This window comes from Scyliorhinus canicula, chromosome 19, assembly GCF_902713615.1.
Source record: "Scyliorhinus canicula chromosome 19, sScyCan1.1, whole genome shotgun sequence".
Classification (NCBI taxonomy): domain Eukaryota; kingdom Metazoa; phylum Chordata; class Chondrichthyes; order Carcharhiniformes; family Scyliorhinidae; genus Scyliorhinus; species Scyliorhinus canicula.
The window spans coordinates 35,715,120-35,732,840 of record NC_052164.1 but is presented as its reverse complement, the minus strand read 5'-3'; the positions used below and the strand labels follow the sequence as shown (position 1 = coordinate 35,732,840).

General features: G+C 42.5%; 1 protein-coding gene across 3 annotated transcripts in view; it reads left to right on the top strand.

Annotated features, from left to right (window-relative positions):
- The window catches only part of adam11 (ADAM metallopeptidase domain 11), a 213,849-nt gene extending 198,907 nt beyond the window's left edge, over positions 1-14,942 (top strand). Inside the window, exons 25-27 of one of the 3 annotated variants that reach the window (XM_038779232.1) lie at positions 5,356-5,446; positions 12,531-12,548; positions 14,810-14,942. In XM_038779232.1, coding sequence (XP_038635160.1) covers positions 5,356-5,446; positions 12,531-12,548; positions 14,810-14,825 — 125 coding nt within the window. In that variant the 3' untranslated portion in view covers positions 14,826-14,942. The other 2 variants (XM_038779233.1, XM_038779234.1) reach the window with 2 other exon arrangements.
- The last annotated feature ends 2,779 nt before the right edge of the window (positions 14,943-17,721 follow it).

Genomic DNA, 17,721 nt, shown 5'->3' with positions numbered 1-17,721 from the left:
CTTGCATGGAGTGTGTGTCATAAATATTCTCTTGTCCTCTTCCTCAATTAAGTTAACAGAATTGGGCCGGAATTCTCCGGCTGTCGTGATTCTCATTTCTTCTGGCACCGCACCCCCACCCGTGTGTTTCCCGGTGTCATGAGGTAGCTTCAATGAGAAATCCCACTGACAAGTGGTGGGAGTAGAGAATCCCGCTGGCGGCGAACAGCGTGCTGCCAAAAAACACGCGGCTGGGAACCCGAGAATCTAGCCTGTGCTTGAAATGTTCTTCCCGCACAGGAAACACTTGGCACCCCCTGCTGGACAATCTTGGCATCTGTGTTGTGTACCACAACATAAGCATCGCAGAATAGCTGCTGTGAGATTTTCTGACCTTTTGCTCATTTTGGCAGGCTTTTGTGTGAGTGGGACCATCGCCCGCCCAGGTAATTAAATAATTTAGAACATCGGTGTCGCACCAAATTCTAGCCTTCACCCCTGCCGGACTTCAACTTTTTAACGGGGTGACTGTGGTGAACGTATTGTATTAACCATTCACCATGTATGTTACTGTATCACGCTGTTGCCCATGTGGGCTCCACCTATGGACCATTATACGATATTACATGGAATGTATCAGGTTGTTGCCCTTGTGGGCTCTGCCCCTGGCTCCGCCCCTTGAGGGGAGGTATAAAGAGCAGCAGTCCTGTAGGCGGCCCTCACTAGCAGAGCAGTCGCAGGCCGGCACTGTTCTAGTCGATTAAAGCCACAGTTGACATCTGTTTCGCGTGAATTGATGGTCGCATCAACCAGGTTTTGTCGCACTCTCTTCCTGTGGTCTGTTGGTGACATCAAACCTGCTCCATCTGCTAGCACATGACTGCTGATGTCACTGTTACATCATGGTCCACATCACTTATTGCCATAGTTATTCTACACTAGCTATTACACTACAAGAGCTTTCCCTGCACTAAATCCATGAGCACTGATCGTCTCCTGCTGTACTCACCACATCCACTATTTGAATCCAGACGTTCTTGGTTGCTACACGGACATTATAGCAGCCAGCAGAGTAGAAGTGTGCTCTCCCCTTCTGCACCCCTTACAACAAAACGTGAAGGTCCTTAAATCATGGGGCAGCTGGACCGTTATTTTTCCCTGTGTCGTCTCTGAGTGTCACTCTGAATTAAAATGTAAGGCGAAAAGGATTGTGAGTCATTCAAATTACAATGCTCTCTTTCACTTTTGTGTGCTTCGATGAATCACAGAATCACAAAGTAATGCAGCACAGAAGAGGCCCTTTGGCCCATCGAGTCTGCACTGACGCATGAAAAATACCTGACCTGCCTACCTAATCCCATTTGCCAGCACTTGGTCCTTAGCCTTAAATGTTAGTGCCAAGTGCTCATCCAGATACTTTTTAAAGGATGTGAGGCAATCCGCCTCTACCACCCTCCCAGTCCGTGCATTCCAGACCATCACCAACTTCTGGGTAAAAAGGTTTCCCTCAAATCCCCCCTAAACCTCCTGACCCTGTTCTTGAACTTGTGACCCCTCGTAACTGACCCTTCAACTAAGGGGGACAGCTGCTCCCTATCCACCCTCTCCATGCCTGTCATAACCTTGTATACCAAGATCAGGGCACCCCTCAATCTCCTCTGCTTCTGCAGAAACAACCCAAGCCTATCCAACCTCTCTTTATAACTTAAATGTTCCATCCCTGTAACATCCTGGTGAATCACCTCTGCACCCCCTCCAGCAGGGGCTGGTTTAGCACAGGGCTAAAGAGCTGGCTTTTAAAGCAGACCAAGGCAGGTCAGCAGCACGGTTCAATTCCGTACCAGCCTCCCAGAACAGGCGCCGGAATGTGGCGACTAGGAGCTTTCCACAGTAACTTCATTTGAAGCCTACTTGTGACAATGAGCGATTTTCATTTCAGTGCAATCACATCCTTCCGATAATGTGGCGACCAGAATTGCACACCAGCTGTGGTCTCACCAAAGTTCTATACAATTCCAATATGGCCTCCATGCTTTTGTAATCTTTGCCTTGATTGATAAAGGCAAGTATCCCATACGCCTTTTTCACCAGCCAATTATCCTGCCTTTCTGCCTTCAGAGATCTATGGACAAACACATCAAGGTCCCTTTGTTCCTCGGAACTTCCCAGTGTCATGCCATTCATTGAATACTTCCTTGTCATATTACTCCTTCCAAAGTGTATCACCTCCACTTTTCAGCCCATTTGACCATCCAGTCTATATCTTCCTCTAACCCTCACTCAACCTCACTATAAACCATGCACTAGCCATTTTCACCATATCAGTGATCACTGTTGAGGTTTGATGGAGAAAATGGCTCCGTGCAAATGCTTGGCACCATGGCTGTAACTCCAAACTAGCATTTGTGGTCCTCGACCACTGACAGCCCCACTGGTTTCCCCCATCTTTGTCACATTGTTATGCCGTGCAACTGGGGGACCTTGTTAAGGGTTAACAATGTGGACTTATTCTGGTAGGTGGATGGCAAGAGGGCAAGCGGATGGAATAATGGGCATGACAATTTTCATCCACCCACTGAGTCTTGGCAGCTAACTACATGACTATATAATATCTCTACCAGGTAGCAGTGGCAAGACAATGCCATCTCTATGACTTGTCAATACACTTCATGCTTCCAGTGGTTCAGCAGAGTACACTTCCGGGGTAGCCTCCTAACACCTCTCGTAGCTTCCCCACTCCTCTATCACTCCTGGACGTAAAGTCAGAAGTTCTGACCGAGGCCGGTTTGGAGGAGCTGCAAATTCTCCTGTCACTTGCGCACCTGAACCCGTAGCAAAAATCTGGGTCATTGGTTAGAACAGTTCTTCATAAATAAACAATGCATGGTGATCAAATTGGGAGACGGAGACTTGGAAAGCATTTGTGGATGTCACTGAAGACAAATCGCACTCAACTAATCTGAAATCTCCCTCCGTGTACCCGAACAGGCGCTAGAATGTGGTGACTAGAGGCTTTTCACAGTAACTTCATTGTAGTGTTAATGTAAGCCTACTTGTGACAATAAAGATTATTATATATTTTTACAATTAAAAAATCCGGTAGAATCATGGAATATATAACCAGAAGACTAGAGTACAAGTGGGTAACTTCCTGATATCACTGTTCTAACAGGGAGCCCTGCTCGCTGACACCACCTATCACCACCCGGCTCACCACCGCCGTCGCGACTTTGTGCATGCGCGTGGGTTCCAGTCTCCACGCCGGCCCCTGGGCAATATGATGGGGCCCGGCGCGGAGGAAAAGGCCCCCCCCCCCCACCCACTGAACTAGCTTGCCCATTGATCGGTAAGCCCCAATTCATTGGCACTGATGCCTTAACCTCCAATTAGCAGCTCACTGACCCTCGGCTTCACACTGGGAGTCTCCAGCGGTCAGGCACTGGTCAGAATATACTTGCACTATTGTATTCAGTTCCAGTATCACACCAGAAAAAAACATAAATATATCAGACAGGGTGCAGACACGTCTGAGTTCGAACCCAAGTGTAAAGAAGCGGAAATTCGAGAGAATTCTTGCAGTCTAGGAAGAAGTTATTTAAGAGGAACCTCACTAGAGGTACATCAAATATTAAATTATATTGCCCAGGGCAATCTAGATTAAGCTTGGAGTGTAAAACCAGGGAATATATAAAAGCTCAGGAGACCCGAGAAGGTCAATCAAAACAGCAGTTTATTTTCAGCTAAAGAAAAGGCCGCAATGCTGCAAACAGCACATAGATCCCAACCGGGACTACCGATCATGCCGGTCCCAATCCAGGCCGGATTTTAAAGGTTGATTCTATGAGCCCCAGATGCTGGGCCTCCACTCATTAGTGGGGGAGCTCGTACTCCACAAGCCCCATGAGGTGATCAATCGTGTCATTCCCGCGGGTCCAGTGAGGATTATTACAGAATAAAAGTATAAACTTTTCATATTAAGAGGAATATCTTTACTCAAATGTGTGGTAAGAATTTTGCAAGATGGTAGTAGCAAAAACATTAGTGATAATTAAAATGGATACTAGAGTGATAAGCTCTGATGGGCAGCAGATCGCGTTTTATACTTTCCTCATGTTTCATTTTGATAACTGGTAATGTTCTACATAATAATGTATTTTGCTATGAATATTTGCATGTAGATCCCAGTATGTTATACTGTAGACCCTAACATGTTTGCTTTAATTGTGATCTAGCTTTAAAGGTCCAACAGAATTTCTCCAGTGTTTTATCTCACTTCAGTCTTTCCATGGGAGGAATTTAGATACCAGTTTACACATAGACTAAAGAAAAGTAGACTTTTCTATAACTTTAGTGATTGTTAGTCTCTAAAGGAGGGAAGGCCAACACATGAGATGAAGCAAAGATATACTTTATGTGGCCATAAGGGGGTGAGGGTGGAATTAGTCGGAGTTCCTGCTGGAAGGTGTGCTTATGTGAATGTCAAGATAGTACAGGGTGTTTTTATGCCTGAGAAGCCTTCTCTGTTTGGATTTAACGGGTGAAGAATGATCACTTGGGATACATAAACTGAACCAGTGCCCAGCGATCGACTCTCAAGCAGTTTCTTCAAGAGAGGAAGGGAGAAAACATAAGATTGAACAATACTGACCGTGTAAGGAAAATAGACACGCAGGGAGGCACTCCAGTGAACTATCTTGGAGGTTACAAGTTTCAAAATGGTTATCAATAAAGACAGGGTAACTGAAGTATTCAATAATGGATGTAAAAGGGGTTGGATCGTCCTGGATGGTGGTGTGAAGTACGCTACAGGAAATCCAGCCGAGAATGAAATGAACTGCCAATTCACTGTCACCTGCTTTGGACTAAAACCAAGGCAGATTTCACTGCCAAAGTGAAACTGCTGAAAAGGTGGTGATAATCTTTATTAATACTGTCATCCAGTTCCAAAAGGCGTGTTGCCTAATGGTGTATCATAGCTGAATGAGTCTTGGAGCAACATCCTGAAATTACATACATTTTAATTTCTTCACATCCCAGAGTTAGTGTTAAACAGAGAGTATGGTGCATGAGTCATGCCACACCATCTAACCGATAGATAGGGAGAACAGCGATGAGCCGAGTGGGTCACACTTCTTTTCATGTGTTTGCAGATTGTCATTTAGACACGCATCATTGAGCTTAAATATTTGTGCTTCTTTCTCCACAGTCTTCCAAAGAAAACTTTGGTGACAAAGTAGGACACGTTATTTAATGCAAACAGCCGGGCCTACAGTAAGCAATATGTGCAGTGTAATAGAGATGTCTCACTGATAAGTTTGTGCTTTGATTCTGACGTGTATTCCCATGGTTTCGTTTCCCCCCTCCCCTTTGTCACAGGTCCTAGTGGTACCAATATCATTATAGGGTCCATCGCAGGCGCCATCCTGGTGGGTGCCATTGTCCTAGGGGGGACTGGATGGGGATTTAAGTAAGCGACAAGCATGCCTATTCCTGACTGCTTCTCACTTTACTCCATTCAGAATTTAATACTCAACTGCTTCTGTGCTTAGACTCTGCCGTAGATACAATGATTTTGAGATAATTGGGTGAAGAATGAGGTAAATATTCCAACCGTTTTCTCCCTGCTCAGGCTGAATGGGGTCTCCTGCACCGAACGATCAGCCCATCAAAGACTAATGTGCCCTCAGTCCAAATTCTGATTACGATCAACCTCATTCCCCAAAATTAAAAACAGTGAAATGAAATGCCATCCATTTTAATAAATTGCCATTCACGTTTCATGATTCAGTCAGTACCAACAGCTGTTGTTCATAGAACTTTTATTCTGAAAACCTGCACCCTGAACATGGAACCCAATTTGCAAAACTAATCTTGAGCAAAAAAAAACATGTATTTAAACTATCCATAACAATTAAACCCAATTATGGAACTTTGTGATTTTATTGTCAAATTGTTTCAAGCTGCTGTAAAGGCTGTTTCCAAGAAGCTTACCCTTGAAAAGAAAATTCGCCAAGAATCAGTGAGAACGTGGGAAGTTTAAAAAATTGGATTCACTCAAATGAAAGATGGTTTCATTCCAGATAAATTCAAAATTATTTTATTCTTACATACAGGCCACAGCGTGATGATAACCCGCCCTTGCGTGTTTCTGGCCCAATCTGGCTAACTGAAGCAAAGATAGACACTAACCTGCAATGGGCTGACATTAGATTCAAGACTGTTCCAGAAAAAAATAAAATCCATTTGCAATTTTTTTTGTATCTACAGCAGAACTTCTAGCTTTCTTTAAAAGAACAAAATTTAGTGCAACTTTACCTGCATGGAATGGAATTGCTGCTTTCACATTTATTGAAATGTGGAACGCTTGGAGCATGTATGAGAATTTACTACACAGTGCATTCTACCTCCCTTACGCCTAGCCAAATGTTGATGTGCCTAAGCAAGAATGCCTCTAATGGTACTGAAGCTGTAAATGCCATTATTGGGAACACTTCTGTATTGGCAGTGGAAAATGTGGTTAAAAAGTTAAAACCATAGCCCACTTCCCAAAAGATTTGCTTTGTAATCACTGAAATGTTAATTTGACATCAATATATTGGCCAGTAGTGCATGCTTTTGATGACCACAAGCACCCACAAAGCAATTTTGTTATGACAATTGATCTGGTATGAAATTCTGTAAGTGAGAGTTAATGCAATGTGGTCTAGTAATCACAATAATAGTCATTTCTTAGCCTGCTGACTGCTCAGTGTGTTATTCAAATTATACACTCCAGTTCAGGGCTACAGCATATGGTCAGTTTAGAAAGGAGCAAAATAATAAATAAAGAATAATAATTAAATCCAGAAAAATGCACGGCACATTTGATGAGACATTTTCTATTTGATTGAAGACGGTAGACCTTTAAAATCAATGGTTGGGTCTCAGCTACGTATCGTGTCCAATTCTGGACACCACACTTCAGGAAGGATGTCAAGCCCTCAGATAGGTAGAGAGGAAGTTTACCAGGGATGAGACACTTTATTATATGGAGAGATTAAGAGAAGATGGAATTATTCATCTTGGAGTAGAGAAGCTAAAGAAAAACGTGCAAAATTCTGAGTGGTTTTGATCGAGCAAGTAGGGAGAGATTGTTTCCCCTGACATATGGGTTAGGAACCAGAGGTCATAGACTTTAAATAATTAGCAACAGGGGCAGAGGGATAGTAGAAATTATTTCACATTGATGGTTGTTAAGATCCGGAACATACTAGTTGAGATGATTTTGGGAGCAGATTTCGTAGGAAATTTCAAAGGGCAATTGAATATGTACAGTGGGCTAAATGGCCTCTTTCCACGTTGTAAAATTCTATTCTAAAGTTGTAAGTGTAAACCTCTGGATTTGAATCTGAATTCCACATCTGAATCAGAATACCTGGTTCAAGTACTCTTTCACTAACATTCTGCTACAGGTTGGTTAGCTCAGTTGGCTGGGCGGCTGGTTTGTGATGCAGAGCAATGCCAATAGTGTGTGTTCAATTCCCGTACAGGCCAAGGTTACCATGAAGGTAACCTTGTCCCTCATCTGAGGTATGCTGAACCTCAGGTTAAATCACCACCAGTCAGCTCGCTCTCAAAAGGGAGAGCAGCCGATGGCATCTAGGACTATGGAAATTTACACTTTCATATAGTTAAATTATTATTTTGCAACATGTTGAGTCACTAGCGGTACCAGTATTTATTACCCATCCCTATTTGCCTTGAAACATTAGTGGTGAGCTGCCATCTTGAACCGATACAATCGTGTGGTGAAGGTCCAAACAACCATGTTTGATAAAGAATTCCAGGATTATGCCTCAGTGCCGATGAAGGAATGGCAATATATTTCCAAGTCAGAGTATTGTGTGACTTGGAGGGGAGTTTGGAGGTGGTGGTGTTTCCATATATCTGCTGCCAATATTCTTGGAGTTGGTAAAGGCTTGGAGGTGCTGGCATAGAAAGCTTGGCATGTTGCTGCAGTACATCTTATGGATGGCACACACTGTAGCTACGGTGGAGGAGGGAATGAATGTTTAAAGGTTTAAATGAAATGCTGATCAAACCGACTGCTTTATCTAGGATGATGTTGACCTTCTTAAATGTGGTTGGAGCTGCATTTATCCTGGCAAGTGTGGAGTATTCCTTCACACTCCTGACTTGAGTCTTGTCGGTGAAAAGGCTTTGGAGAGTCAGATGAGGCTGTTGCCTATCCATTGATGTGTTAAATTTTACCATCCTTAATCAAATAGGGGATATCTTGACAAACTTGTCATACAGGTTCCTGGATTTGATTGGGATATCCAGCTTCTAACATATTTTTACCTTTTAAATGTGTCTAATCATCAGAACAGGAGAAGGAAAACAAAATGTTGCCTCACAAATAGGGAGCATAAAGATCCATTTTCCAAATTAGGTTTCTCCTATACCAGTGGCACACAGGCCATGGAATCTAGGATCTCATCTGCTATCAAAATATTTAAATTATTTCTGTATATTACGCATAACAAAATCAAGAACATAGAGGCACAGATTTGTAAAAGATTTATTTTTAAAATGCCTTCAAAATTCACTGCACATAATGTACTGAGGAAGTGTTCTCCTTTCTAACTCCATGGAACTGGGTAGAGCATTCTTGATAACTATTCTCAGTGTGCTTATTTGAAAGTCCAGCTTCATGGTCCAGTGAGTAGTCATGATTTGCATCGAATTTAGAAGTACAAGTGACCTTAAAATTTTGGCATGGGTTAGAAGGTTACATGATGGCAGGGGACTGCTCTTTATGTCTAAATGGTGGCCATATAATGTGGTCGCAACAATAATCGTGAGCAGGGTGCATTGGTCGGCACCAGCCCATATTCCCATATTCCTTTGCTCAACCTGACTCCACGTTCGGGTAATAATATTTTAAAACCACACTTTGTTGGTTGCAGCCTTTTATGTGGTCTATTTAAGGACTGCTTGGTCGACCCCGTGTATACCCTGGCAATGCCACCTGGGTGCCAGCCTGGCACTGCCAAGGTGCCCAGATTGCACTGCCAGCTGGCATGGCACTGTTAGGGTGCCAGGTTGGCACTGCCAAGGTATTGAGCTGGCATTTTTTCTGTGCTGGCGATCAGGGCCGAGGCCCTTATCTAATGGGACTCTCATTTTATAGGCATGTGTTTCTCGGCATTGCGAACGCCGGGAAACACACGGCTAAACACACTCGATATGGGACTTTGTTCCCATTTCGTTAAATAGCATCCAATATTTAAGTTTTAATGAGCAAGGTTTGTTTTCATTAAAAAAATGTTTTTTAAAAGAAATTGGTCCCCGTGGCATCCTGCCTGCATCCTACCTGCACCGGGAGGTGCCCTGCCTATGAGTTGGGGTACGGGGTCTCGAGGACCCCCTCATTGGGGGGGGGGGGGGGGGGGGCCTGGAGGGCGAAGTTGAGTGTTGAGAGTTCGGGACGCCATTTAAAAATGGTGCTCCGATCTCTTTCAGGACTGGCGAGCAGAGCTCCATAGTGCAGGAAATGGGACTAAGTGCGGCCTCAGACGCCCGGTCCCAGAAATGAAGCAGAGTCCCATTTAGCAGCAGGGTCCTTCTCAGCGCTGCCAGTGCTGGGAAGCACCCGGCTAAACACGCCTGACACGGGACTCTGTTTCATTCCCGTTAAATCACGTCCATTATTTCGAGATAACTGATTTCAGCGTAACATCATTGCTGGTTTAGAAGTTTAAATGAGCCAAGATGGGAGCAGTTTTAGTCAGTGTTTGCTTCTGTCTAACACCATTTGTCATGATTGATGTAACTCTGAATGGTTTGATTTTATCAAAAATGCTCTATTATTGTAGGCTATTGACCCATTTACTATTGGCGATCGATTTTAACGGCGAAAATGCTACATTGATGTATGGCCCACCCATTTCTGAAATAATTATAAAAATAGTTGCCTCAAGGCAAAATCATCCACATCCATCCAAATTTATCTCAATTGTCAAAAGATTTTGACCCGGAATATCCGGGCCTGACTGCTGGCCACGGGATTCACAATGGCCCGCTGAACCCCTTGTTGGACAAAAACTGGGATCCGCGCCAGGACTCAAACAAAGCCCACCCGCCTTCATGTGAGGTGGGGGTCAGAGGAGCTTGTGCTAGGCTGGAGGTGCTCAAGTCAAGGTCTTTCCTGGGATGTCGGTAGTTTGGCTGCTCTCCCCGTCTGCAGCCTTTAAATGGTCACTGAGTATCTCAAATTGTCCCATAATAAAGTGAAAGTGATTCCATCTTTACCCCCCACCAATTAAACAGTCAGTATGTCACAAATACACATCTTTCATAATAAAGTGAAAGCGACCCTTCTATAGCCCTAAATCCTTTATAAAGTCTGTCAGTATGCCAAGTTCAAAGGTCTGTGAGATTACGCTAAAAGTAATCCCTGAAAAGTGGTGGAAACCTTTGAATTAGTTTTGTCACAGTCAATTTCATTGCCCTTTAAAGTATAGAAGCCTGTGTATATGGCTAGAAGTTTTGACCTGGATTGTTTACATTCAATTTCACATACCATTAACAGGTCGAGGGGGATTTCAAAAGGGCATTAAGATTGTTTAATTATATAGCTCTGCAGGGATCCATTAACACAGGGGATCAGGTGTTTCCTAACTGCTGTTTTTTTTACAAGTCTGCCTCTTTGTTCTCAAATGCTTCCTAGAAAGAGCAGCTTGGGTGTACTGGGGGCAGGGTTCCTGCAAGCAATGCAGGGGGAGGGAGGGGCTGTAGCAGCATTTTGAGATCGGGAACCCTATAAACATGGTGCCCCAGTCTCTGAGGTGTGGGATATGTCAGAGAGTTTAGGTCCCGCCCCTCTCGGTTTCAGTGCCATGGAATTGCACTGAAAACCGGTCTGAGACAAAAATTCGAAGTGCCATTGCAAGTTACATTGGGGTCGCTCCTCGCACTAGCAGGAATCGCTCTGATTTTCCCGTTGGCGGGAACACTTAGTCGCAGTTCGCGAGAATCACGGCTGCTATGTCTGTGATGCAAACTGAACACTCTTCCTATAAGGTATTGAGTGATTTTTTTTTTTAACACATGTTCTGACAATATACAGGTTTTAGTGTTAAATATACAGACTTTTCAAGTATAACATTTGCGAATATTGATTGCCACACAATTCCGCTCCAGGTACAGATTCCTTCCCATTCGGTTTTGCTTAACTTGTCTTTCATTAGCTTTGGTGCAGTTTATTCCAATTACTGACTATGATCTGCATACATTTTGCTTTGCATGTCACACGTGTAATTGTTGCTAGCAGCGGAGAGATGAATTCCGGATCAGAAAAGCTCCGATTTTTGTTTTGTGTGTGGGGGGGGGGGGGGGGGGGGGGGGGATATGTTTTGCTTTAAAAATGAAATATTCATCAAATCACTAATTGCCCCACATGAAGTCAGACTTGGAGGAGGTGAAACCCTCAATGTGTCTTATTGTCTGTGACCTGTGGCCATTCTTGACTTCTTACATGATTTTGGATGTACATAGCACCTTGCTGGAACATGATAGCTGTGGTTTCTTTCTACGCCAATTATTTTTGAGTTATGTGGGATATTTTCAAGCAATCGTTAAATAGTTGTGCTTCTTAACAACTCAAGTTTGCAAGTTATGCTATAGTGTATAAAATACCACAACCGTGAAGCAGTTCAATACTTGCTCTCGGTTGAATCCCTAAACACAGTCATATGAAGAGTGCATGAAGTGTTGCCATTACATTGTGCATGACTCTGCTCTGGTCGTTTTGTTGATTTTGACTTGCATATGAACCAAATGTAAACTGCAAACTCAGCTTTATCCCCGAATATGCTGGATTCTATGAATTTGAATGTTTAAATATGTAATATACTTCTGTGCGACATTAGACTGAAATATTGGATTTTAAAACTCACCGAATGCAACTCTACCACATTTAACTTTTATACTTCTGTATAAATGGAGAGATTTAATTCAAAAGTAATTTCTACATTTATTAGAAAATTAAGACATTTTGCATTCAGACTTGTTTTGCCTGTACCCAGATGGGCAAAGCTGCCATTATGAGAAGGTGCCTTGCTGGTTTCCTAAATTAGGACAACATCCTTTCTTCTTGAGATATGTGCAGGTAAAAATCTTTCCACAACAGCCTTTTCCTTAACAATCTGAAGCTTAGCAATGACATTCCGATTGGAGCAGAACAGCAAGAGAAAGACACGTTGAGGCCCAACGTTTTGACTAACAACTTTGCTCCTTTACACAAGGGACCGATTGACGTATTCAATTCTGACTAGTTGTAAATATTGCTGAAATGAACTTGGAATTCTTTACCAAGAACTCACCGCACAATATATCAACCCAATTGATCAGTCTTGACAGCTGGCCTCTCATGCTTATTTGAGGGCGTTTTCATTTGGGTGTATTATGTCAATCAAGTACAAATTGATTATTATTTGTTTTGTGGTCTTAATATTAATAATTGTTGAAAACTTAGAAGTTTTTTCTTTCCTTCACTGCACCTTGGAAAGGAACATCCGGAGAGGAAGGTATGTCGTCATACAACGTTGAACAATTTAATGCTTAACATTCAATTCCTACCATAAACTGTCATTGAGTTTTTGTAGGGTATCGATGGTCAATATTTCCATTGACAGGATAGTGCTTTGTGATTTTAAAAGTTCTGATTTCATAGTTTAGATATGAAACATTTTACAGCTTGAAGCAACTTCTTGATCATCAAAGATTTTTTTCTTCAAAGTAACTAAGCGAACAGAATCGTGTTTCAAAACTGTCAATGTAAAACCAAACATCGGCTGAAACAAGTTTTAAAAACGGAGCTACCCCTTAAATTCAACGGATTAATATGCAGTATAGCGTGTTGCTGAGACACACAGAGCATACTGATCCCCAATGTGATTGCTCAATTGTGTTATGAAAGTTGTCATATCAGCAAACTCCTTAATGAAAGTGTTCAATAAGAAAGGTGAAAAAATATCGTTTGTTTAATGCCAATATGATTTTACTCGTAGAATTCAGGTGATTAATTGTTCATTTCTGTGGACTCCAAGGCAATCCTGGGCAGTTGTCAACCCTATAATGTCATCAGCGAATGAACTGGACTCAGTTTTGATGCTTCCCTTTAAACTCTCCTCAAGCTCCCAGTCAGTTAGATTGATGGCACTTACGTGTTCAGCTTCAAACATGAAGAATAGTCAATTGGGCTGACAGCCAAAATGGTTTCCTCTACATTGGGGAGACTAAACGCAGACTAGGTGACCCGTTTGCGGAAAACCTTGGCCCAGTCCGCAAGCATGACCCCAGCCTTCCTGGCACTTGCCATTTTCACTCAACACCTTGTTCTCTTGCCCACATATCCATCCTTGGCCTGATGCGATGCTCCAGTGAAGCCCAATGCAAGCTGGAGGAGCAGCACCTCATCTTCCGGTTGAGCACATTGCAGCCCTCGGAACTCAACTTGAGTTTGGCAAATTGAAATTTTGGCCGTTCTCCTCTTTTTGAAAATATCCCATATATGTATTGCCTCAAAGCAACTGCTCCCCCCCCCCCCCCCCTTCTCTTCTCACACCAAGCCACCTGTCTTTTTTTCTTAAAGTTGCTATCTTTTGTTGTAGCTTCTAAGTTCTAACACATTCACCCTCTCTTCAGTTCTGATGAAGAGTCAAAGGATTTGAAACATCTGTTCCTCTGCTAATAGATGTTGGCAGACCTGCTGAGTTTTCCCGTCGTCCACTGTTCTTGGTTCAAAATGGTTTGCTACTTTCAAGAGAGAGTGCGGGCGGGGGGGGGGGGGGGGGTTTAATGTGAGTTTCGGGGAAGGGCAGGAGAGAGGAGAACAAGAGTAGTGGATTGAAATTGGATCATTGTTTCTCAAAATAAGCGGTTAAAAATTAGCATCTCAAGATCTGATTTTCATTTTGGCTAATGACTGTTGCGTTGGCTGTACGTTAAATAATACAATGGTCTGCAGAGGTTCCAACTAAGTTTTGGCCTTTCCTTGAGAGGTTGTTTTTGATTTGTTCTTCACAATTAGTTAGTAAGCTGAGCTTTTTGTAACAACAATGGTCTTCCAGTTCTAGGAATATCTGTGTTTTTATACCGAGTGGTTGATTTGCTTCCTCCATCTGACCACATGCGAGAAATACTGAACTTTATGACCCCAATTGTATCGAAAATGCACAGCAACACAGCCTTTGTGATGTGCGACCATTGAAGATATGAGAGACAGCTCTTTGAACTTTAGTTTGTTCAATATAAATGGAACATTCAAAAACCACTCAAAAAAAATATCTCTTTCTACTGAAAGCTTCACAGCATTAAAACAAAATTGCTTTACCAATCCAGTGTCCAGTTCAGGTTTTAGAGAGTCACCTTTAGAACTTACGGTTTTAAAAGATAAAAGTCGACTATCAAGCTCCAGTATAGAAGCTTCATGTTGCCTGCAAGGTGTGATTTCAGACAACAGCTATGTTCTTCCCAACAGGAGACCATCTGTAGTCTCAAATGCTAACCGGTTAGCATTTAATTTTATCAACCTTTTCATAACTTTGCTTGTTGATTTAGTTGCAATTCACGTTTTGTTTTTCAAATGGATTTGCATATCAGAACTTCAGATTCAGGTTTGCATTCCTGCGTTACCATTCTGTGTCGTCGCTTCAAATTGTTCGAATTTCAGAGCACTCTTACAAAAAATAAATCTCTTGCTCCACGATTTCCATGTCCTTTTCCTGTTTACTCTTTATCTGTGCTTTACGATATCTATCTATGCATATTAACTTCTTTATTGCAGATCTGGAGGAGCATAAAGCACCTTTCATCTGAAGAACATGCTCATTTTGCTCCGATAAAACAATGTCTTCCGATGCTCCGATGACCTTTGTGGTCGCTATGGATACACCTCTAGGTAACTTCGAGGTCCGGGGGAAAAAAAGAAAGTTGAACTGGTGCTTCAAAGAAAAGCTGAAGAAAACACTTCTGAAATCTATATAAAGTCCCCTGCTGTTGTGTTTTTACTCTGTTTGCAGCTTTGGTGCATGCTCCAGTTCATGGAATAGAATTAGCACCACGTCAGGCTTTTGGTGAGGTGGATGGGCATCATGAAATGTATAATCCAATTGTAAAGTATACCAGTTTTGGGTTAAAGAAGTATTCAAGGTATTATAACAGTACCCATGTGACCCTGTAGACGCACATGAATAACCATTCTATTTAGAAACAGCACGAGTACAAGTTAACCAGCCTAGCATAATGATAAGTTCCTGAACTTTGCTATTTTACCACAGCCCAGAAGTCCAAACACCTTGATGATCAGGCCCACAATATCCACCTTTTTGTCCTTCAATATCATACTTGCTGGTTTAACCAGTTTGAAATGAAATGAAAATGGCTTATTGTCACGAGTAGGCTTCAATGAAGTTACTGTGAAAAGCCCCTAGTCGCCACATTCCGGCGCCTGTCCGGGGAGGCTGTCCGTTTGAGTCTTATGAGCAAAATACTGGAGATGCTGGAATCTGAAACGACCCAAGGACACTGAAAAATCTCAGCAGATCTGCCAGCATCTATTGGGAGAGAATACAGAGTTAACGGACTGGCTTGTCCAATCCCCCAGCCTTGTGGTTCTCCGCAGCGAGCGATTCACTGGCAGTGGGATTCTATATTATGCTACTTCACAATGGGATTTCCTATTGTAGCCACCCCAGCCCCCGGGAAACCCACAGGCGGGGGTGCGCCTCTGGCAGGAAAAGTGAATCACAACATCAGAGAATTCCAGCCATCGTTTCGAGTCATGAACCTGCAACGGGTCTATGACTTGAAACGTTAACTCTGTTTCGCTCCTGACATATGCTAGCAGACCTTTTTTAAAAATAAATTTAGAGTACCCAATTATTTTTTCCAATTAAGGGGCAATTTAACGTGGCCAATCCACCCTGCACATCTTTCGGGTTGTGGGGGTGAGACCCACGCAGACACGGTGAGAATGTGCAAATCCACACGGACAGTGATCCGGGGCCAGGATCGAACCCGGGTCCCCAGCGCCATGAGGCAGCAGTGCTAACCATTGCACCACCATGCCGTCCAGATGCTAGCAGACCTGCTGAACTTTTCCACCATCCTCTGTTCTTGAGTGTTATGAAGTTGGAGACTTGGGAGCTTGGCGTGGTTGATGAATAAATTCTTCCATCACATCTCAGCAATTTGAGACTTGTGTACAAATTAATGGAAAGATGGAGTTAAGATTTAAAGGTACCTTCCAAGGCTCCATGACTTGCACTGAAGTGGCTGACGGAGAAAAAATATTTTCAACACCTCATTTCTTTTAACTGTCGACCACTATCAAACCTTGTTCTTATAAGCTTAAGACTTAACAAAGTGAGAGATGGAAAGGTATCAGTGAGTCATTGAAGAAAGCTGGATTTTGACCTTTAGTGAGATGAAGACATTTAGTGAGTCGCCTCTTCATTCTTTCACTTGAGGAAAATCTAAAAGAGGAAGAGGGTAAAACATAAGTGGTTGTTCAATGCAGTGAGCTTAGCACTCCAATACTAACCAGCTTTAAACCCTGTGCCACTCAGTTCCCAAGCATGGCCACATTGAGCAAGAAAACATTGTCAGCACAGTAAATGGATCAGTCACATCGAGTCGATCCATACTGTGAGATTAAGCAGATGAAAAGATTTCCCCTTCAAAAAAAATCAATAAAACACAAAAAATACCCTCTATGAAAAATAAGTGCTTCTTAAATAATGTTTAGCCCAATCTAAGAAAAATGTACATTATAACAGAAGTCCTAAATTTCACAGAGCAGCAGAAATTTTGAAGTTGCAATTTAAAAATTAGTTTTAGCCGAGGTAAAATAGAAAAATGGGCTCAAAACATGAGATTGCGAACTTCAGATAATTTAAACAGGGGACACAGGATGCAGTGTTTGATTGAGGATAAAGACTGGGGAACGAAGCTACCTCGTATAACTGCTGATTACTATCAAACCTCGTTCTTTTAAGCTCAAGGTGACCATCAGGAATATTGAAGTTTACAAATCTCATGAAGCTTTGGCTCGGACCAACAGCTAACCTTGTGACGAGAGAACTTGTCAAAGTGAAGAAATACCAATAACCCTCCCCCATTAACTTTTCTCAAAATGGTTTCACCCGGTTTCGAGACTAGCACTTCCAACGTTACTGTCCACTTCAACTCAAAGAAAACAATAAAAGTACCGCAAGTTGCATAGAAATGAGAAAAGCAAGCTGTGTGGTAATTATGTTTGATAGGGATTTTTTGATAGTGGAATTAGGAGATGGTAGCCCAAGATTAGGTGGGGAGGGAATGAGGGGACTGGTGTTCACATTTCCTCAGGTATAGGTTAGTTTGTTCACAATATTAGTGCTGTTTATATTTGCGTAAATAACTAGATTACAATAGGATTATGCACCAATTTTACACCAAGGAACTACCAGAGTAAATTAAATCCCTAAGGTGCTGGGTATTTGGGGGGAAGCCTATTTGTTCAACGCTCCTGACCTGGATGTCTAATCCATTCAGATTTCATTCGTGGTCCTTTTCTTCATGTCACAACTCATTTTTAGCCCTAACCCTATAAATTCCTTTTTTTCCAACCTAATTTTCTCCTTTATATGTTCTCCGGCACCAACGCAACTGGTTGCAGGGAGCTCGCCAATGATGGACATATACTCCAATTCACAT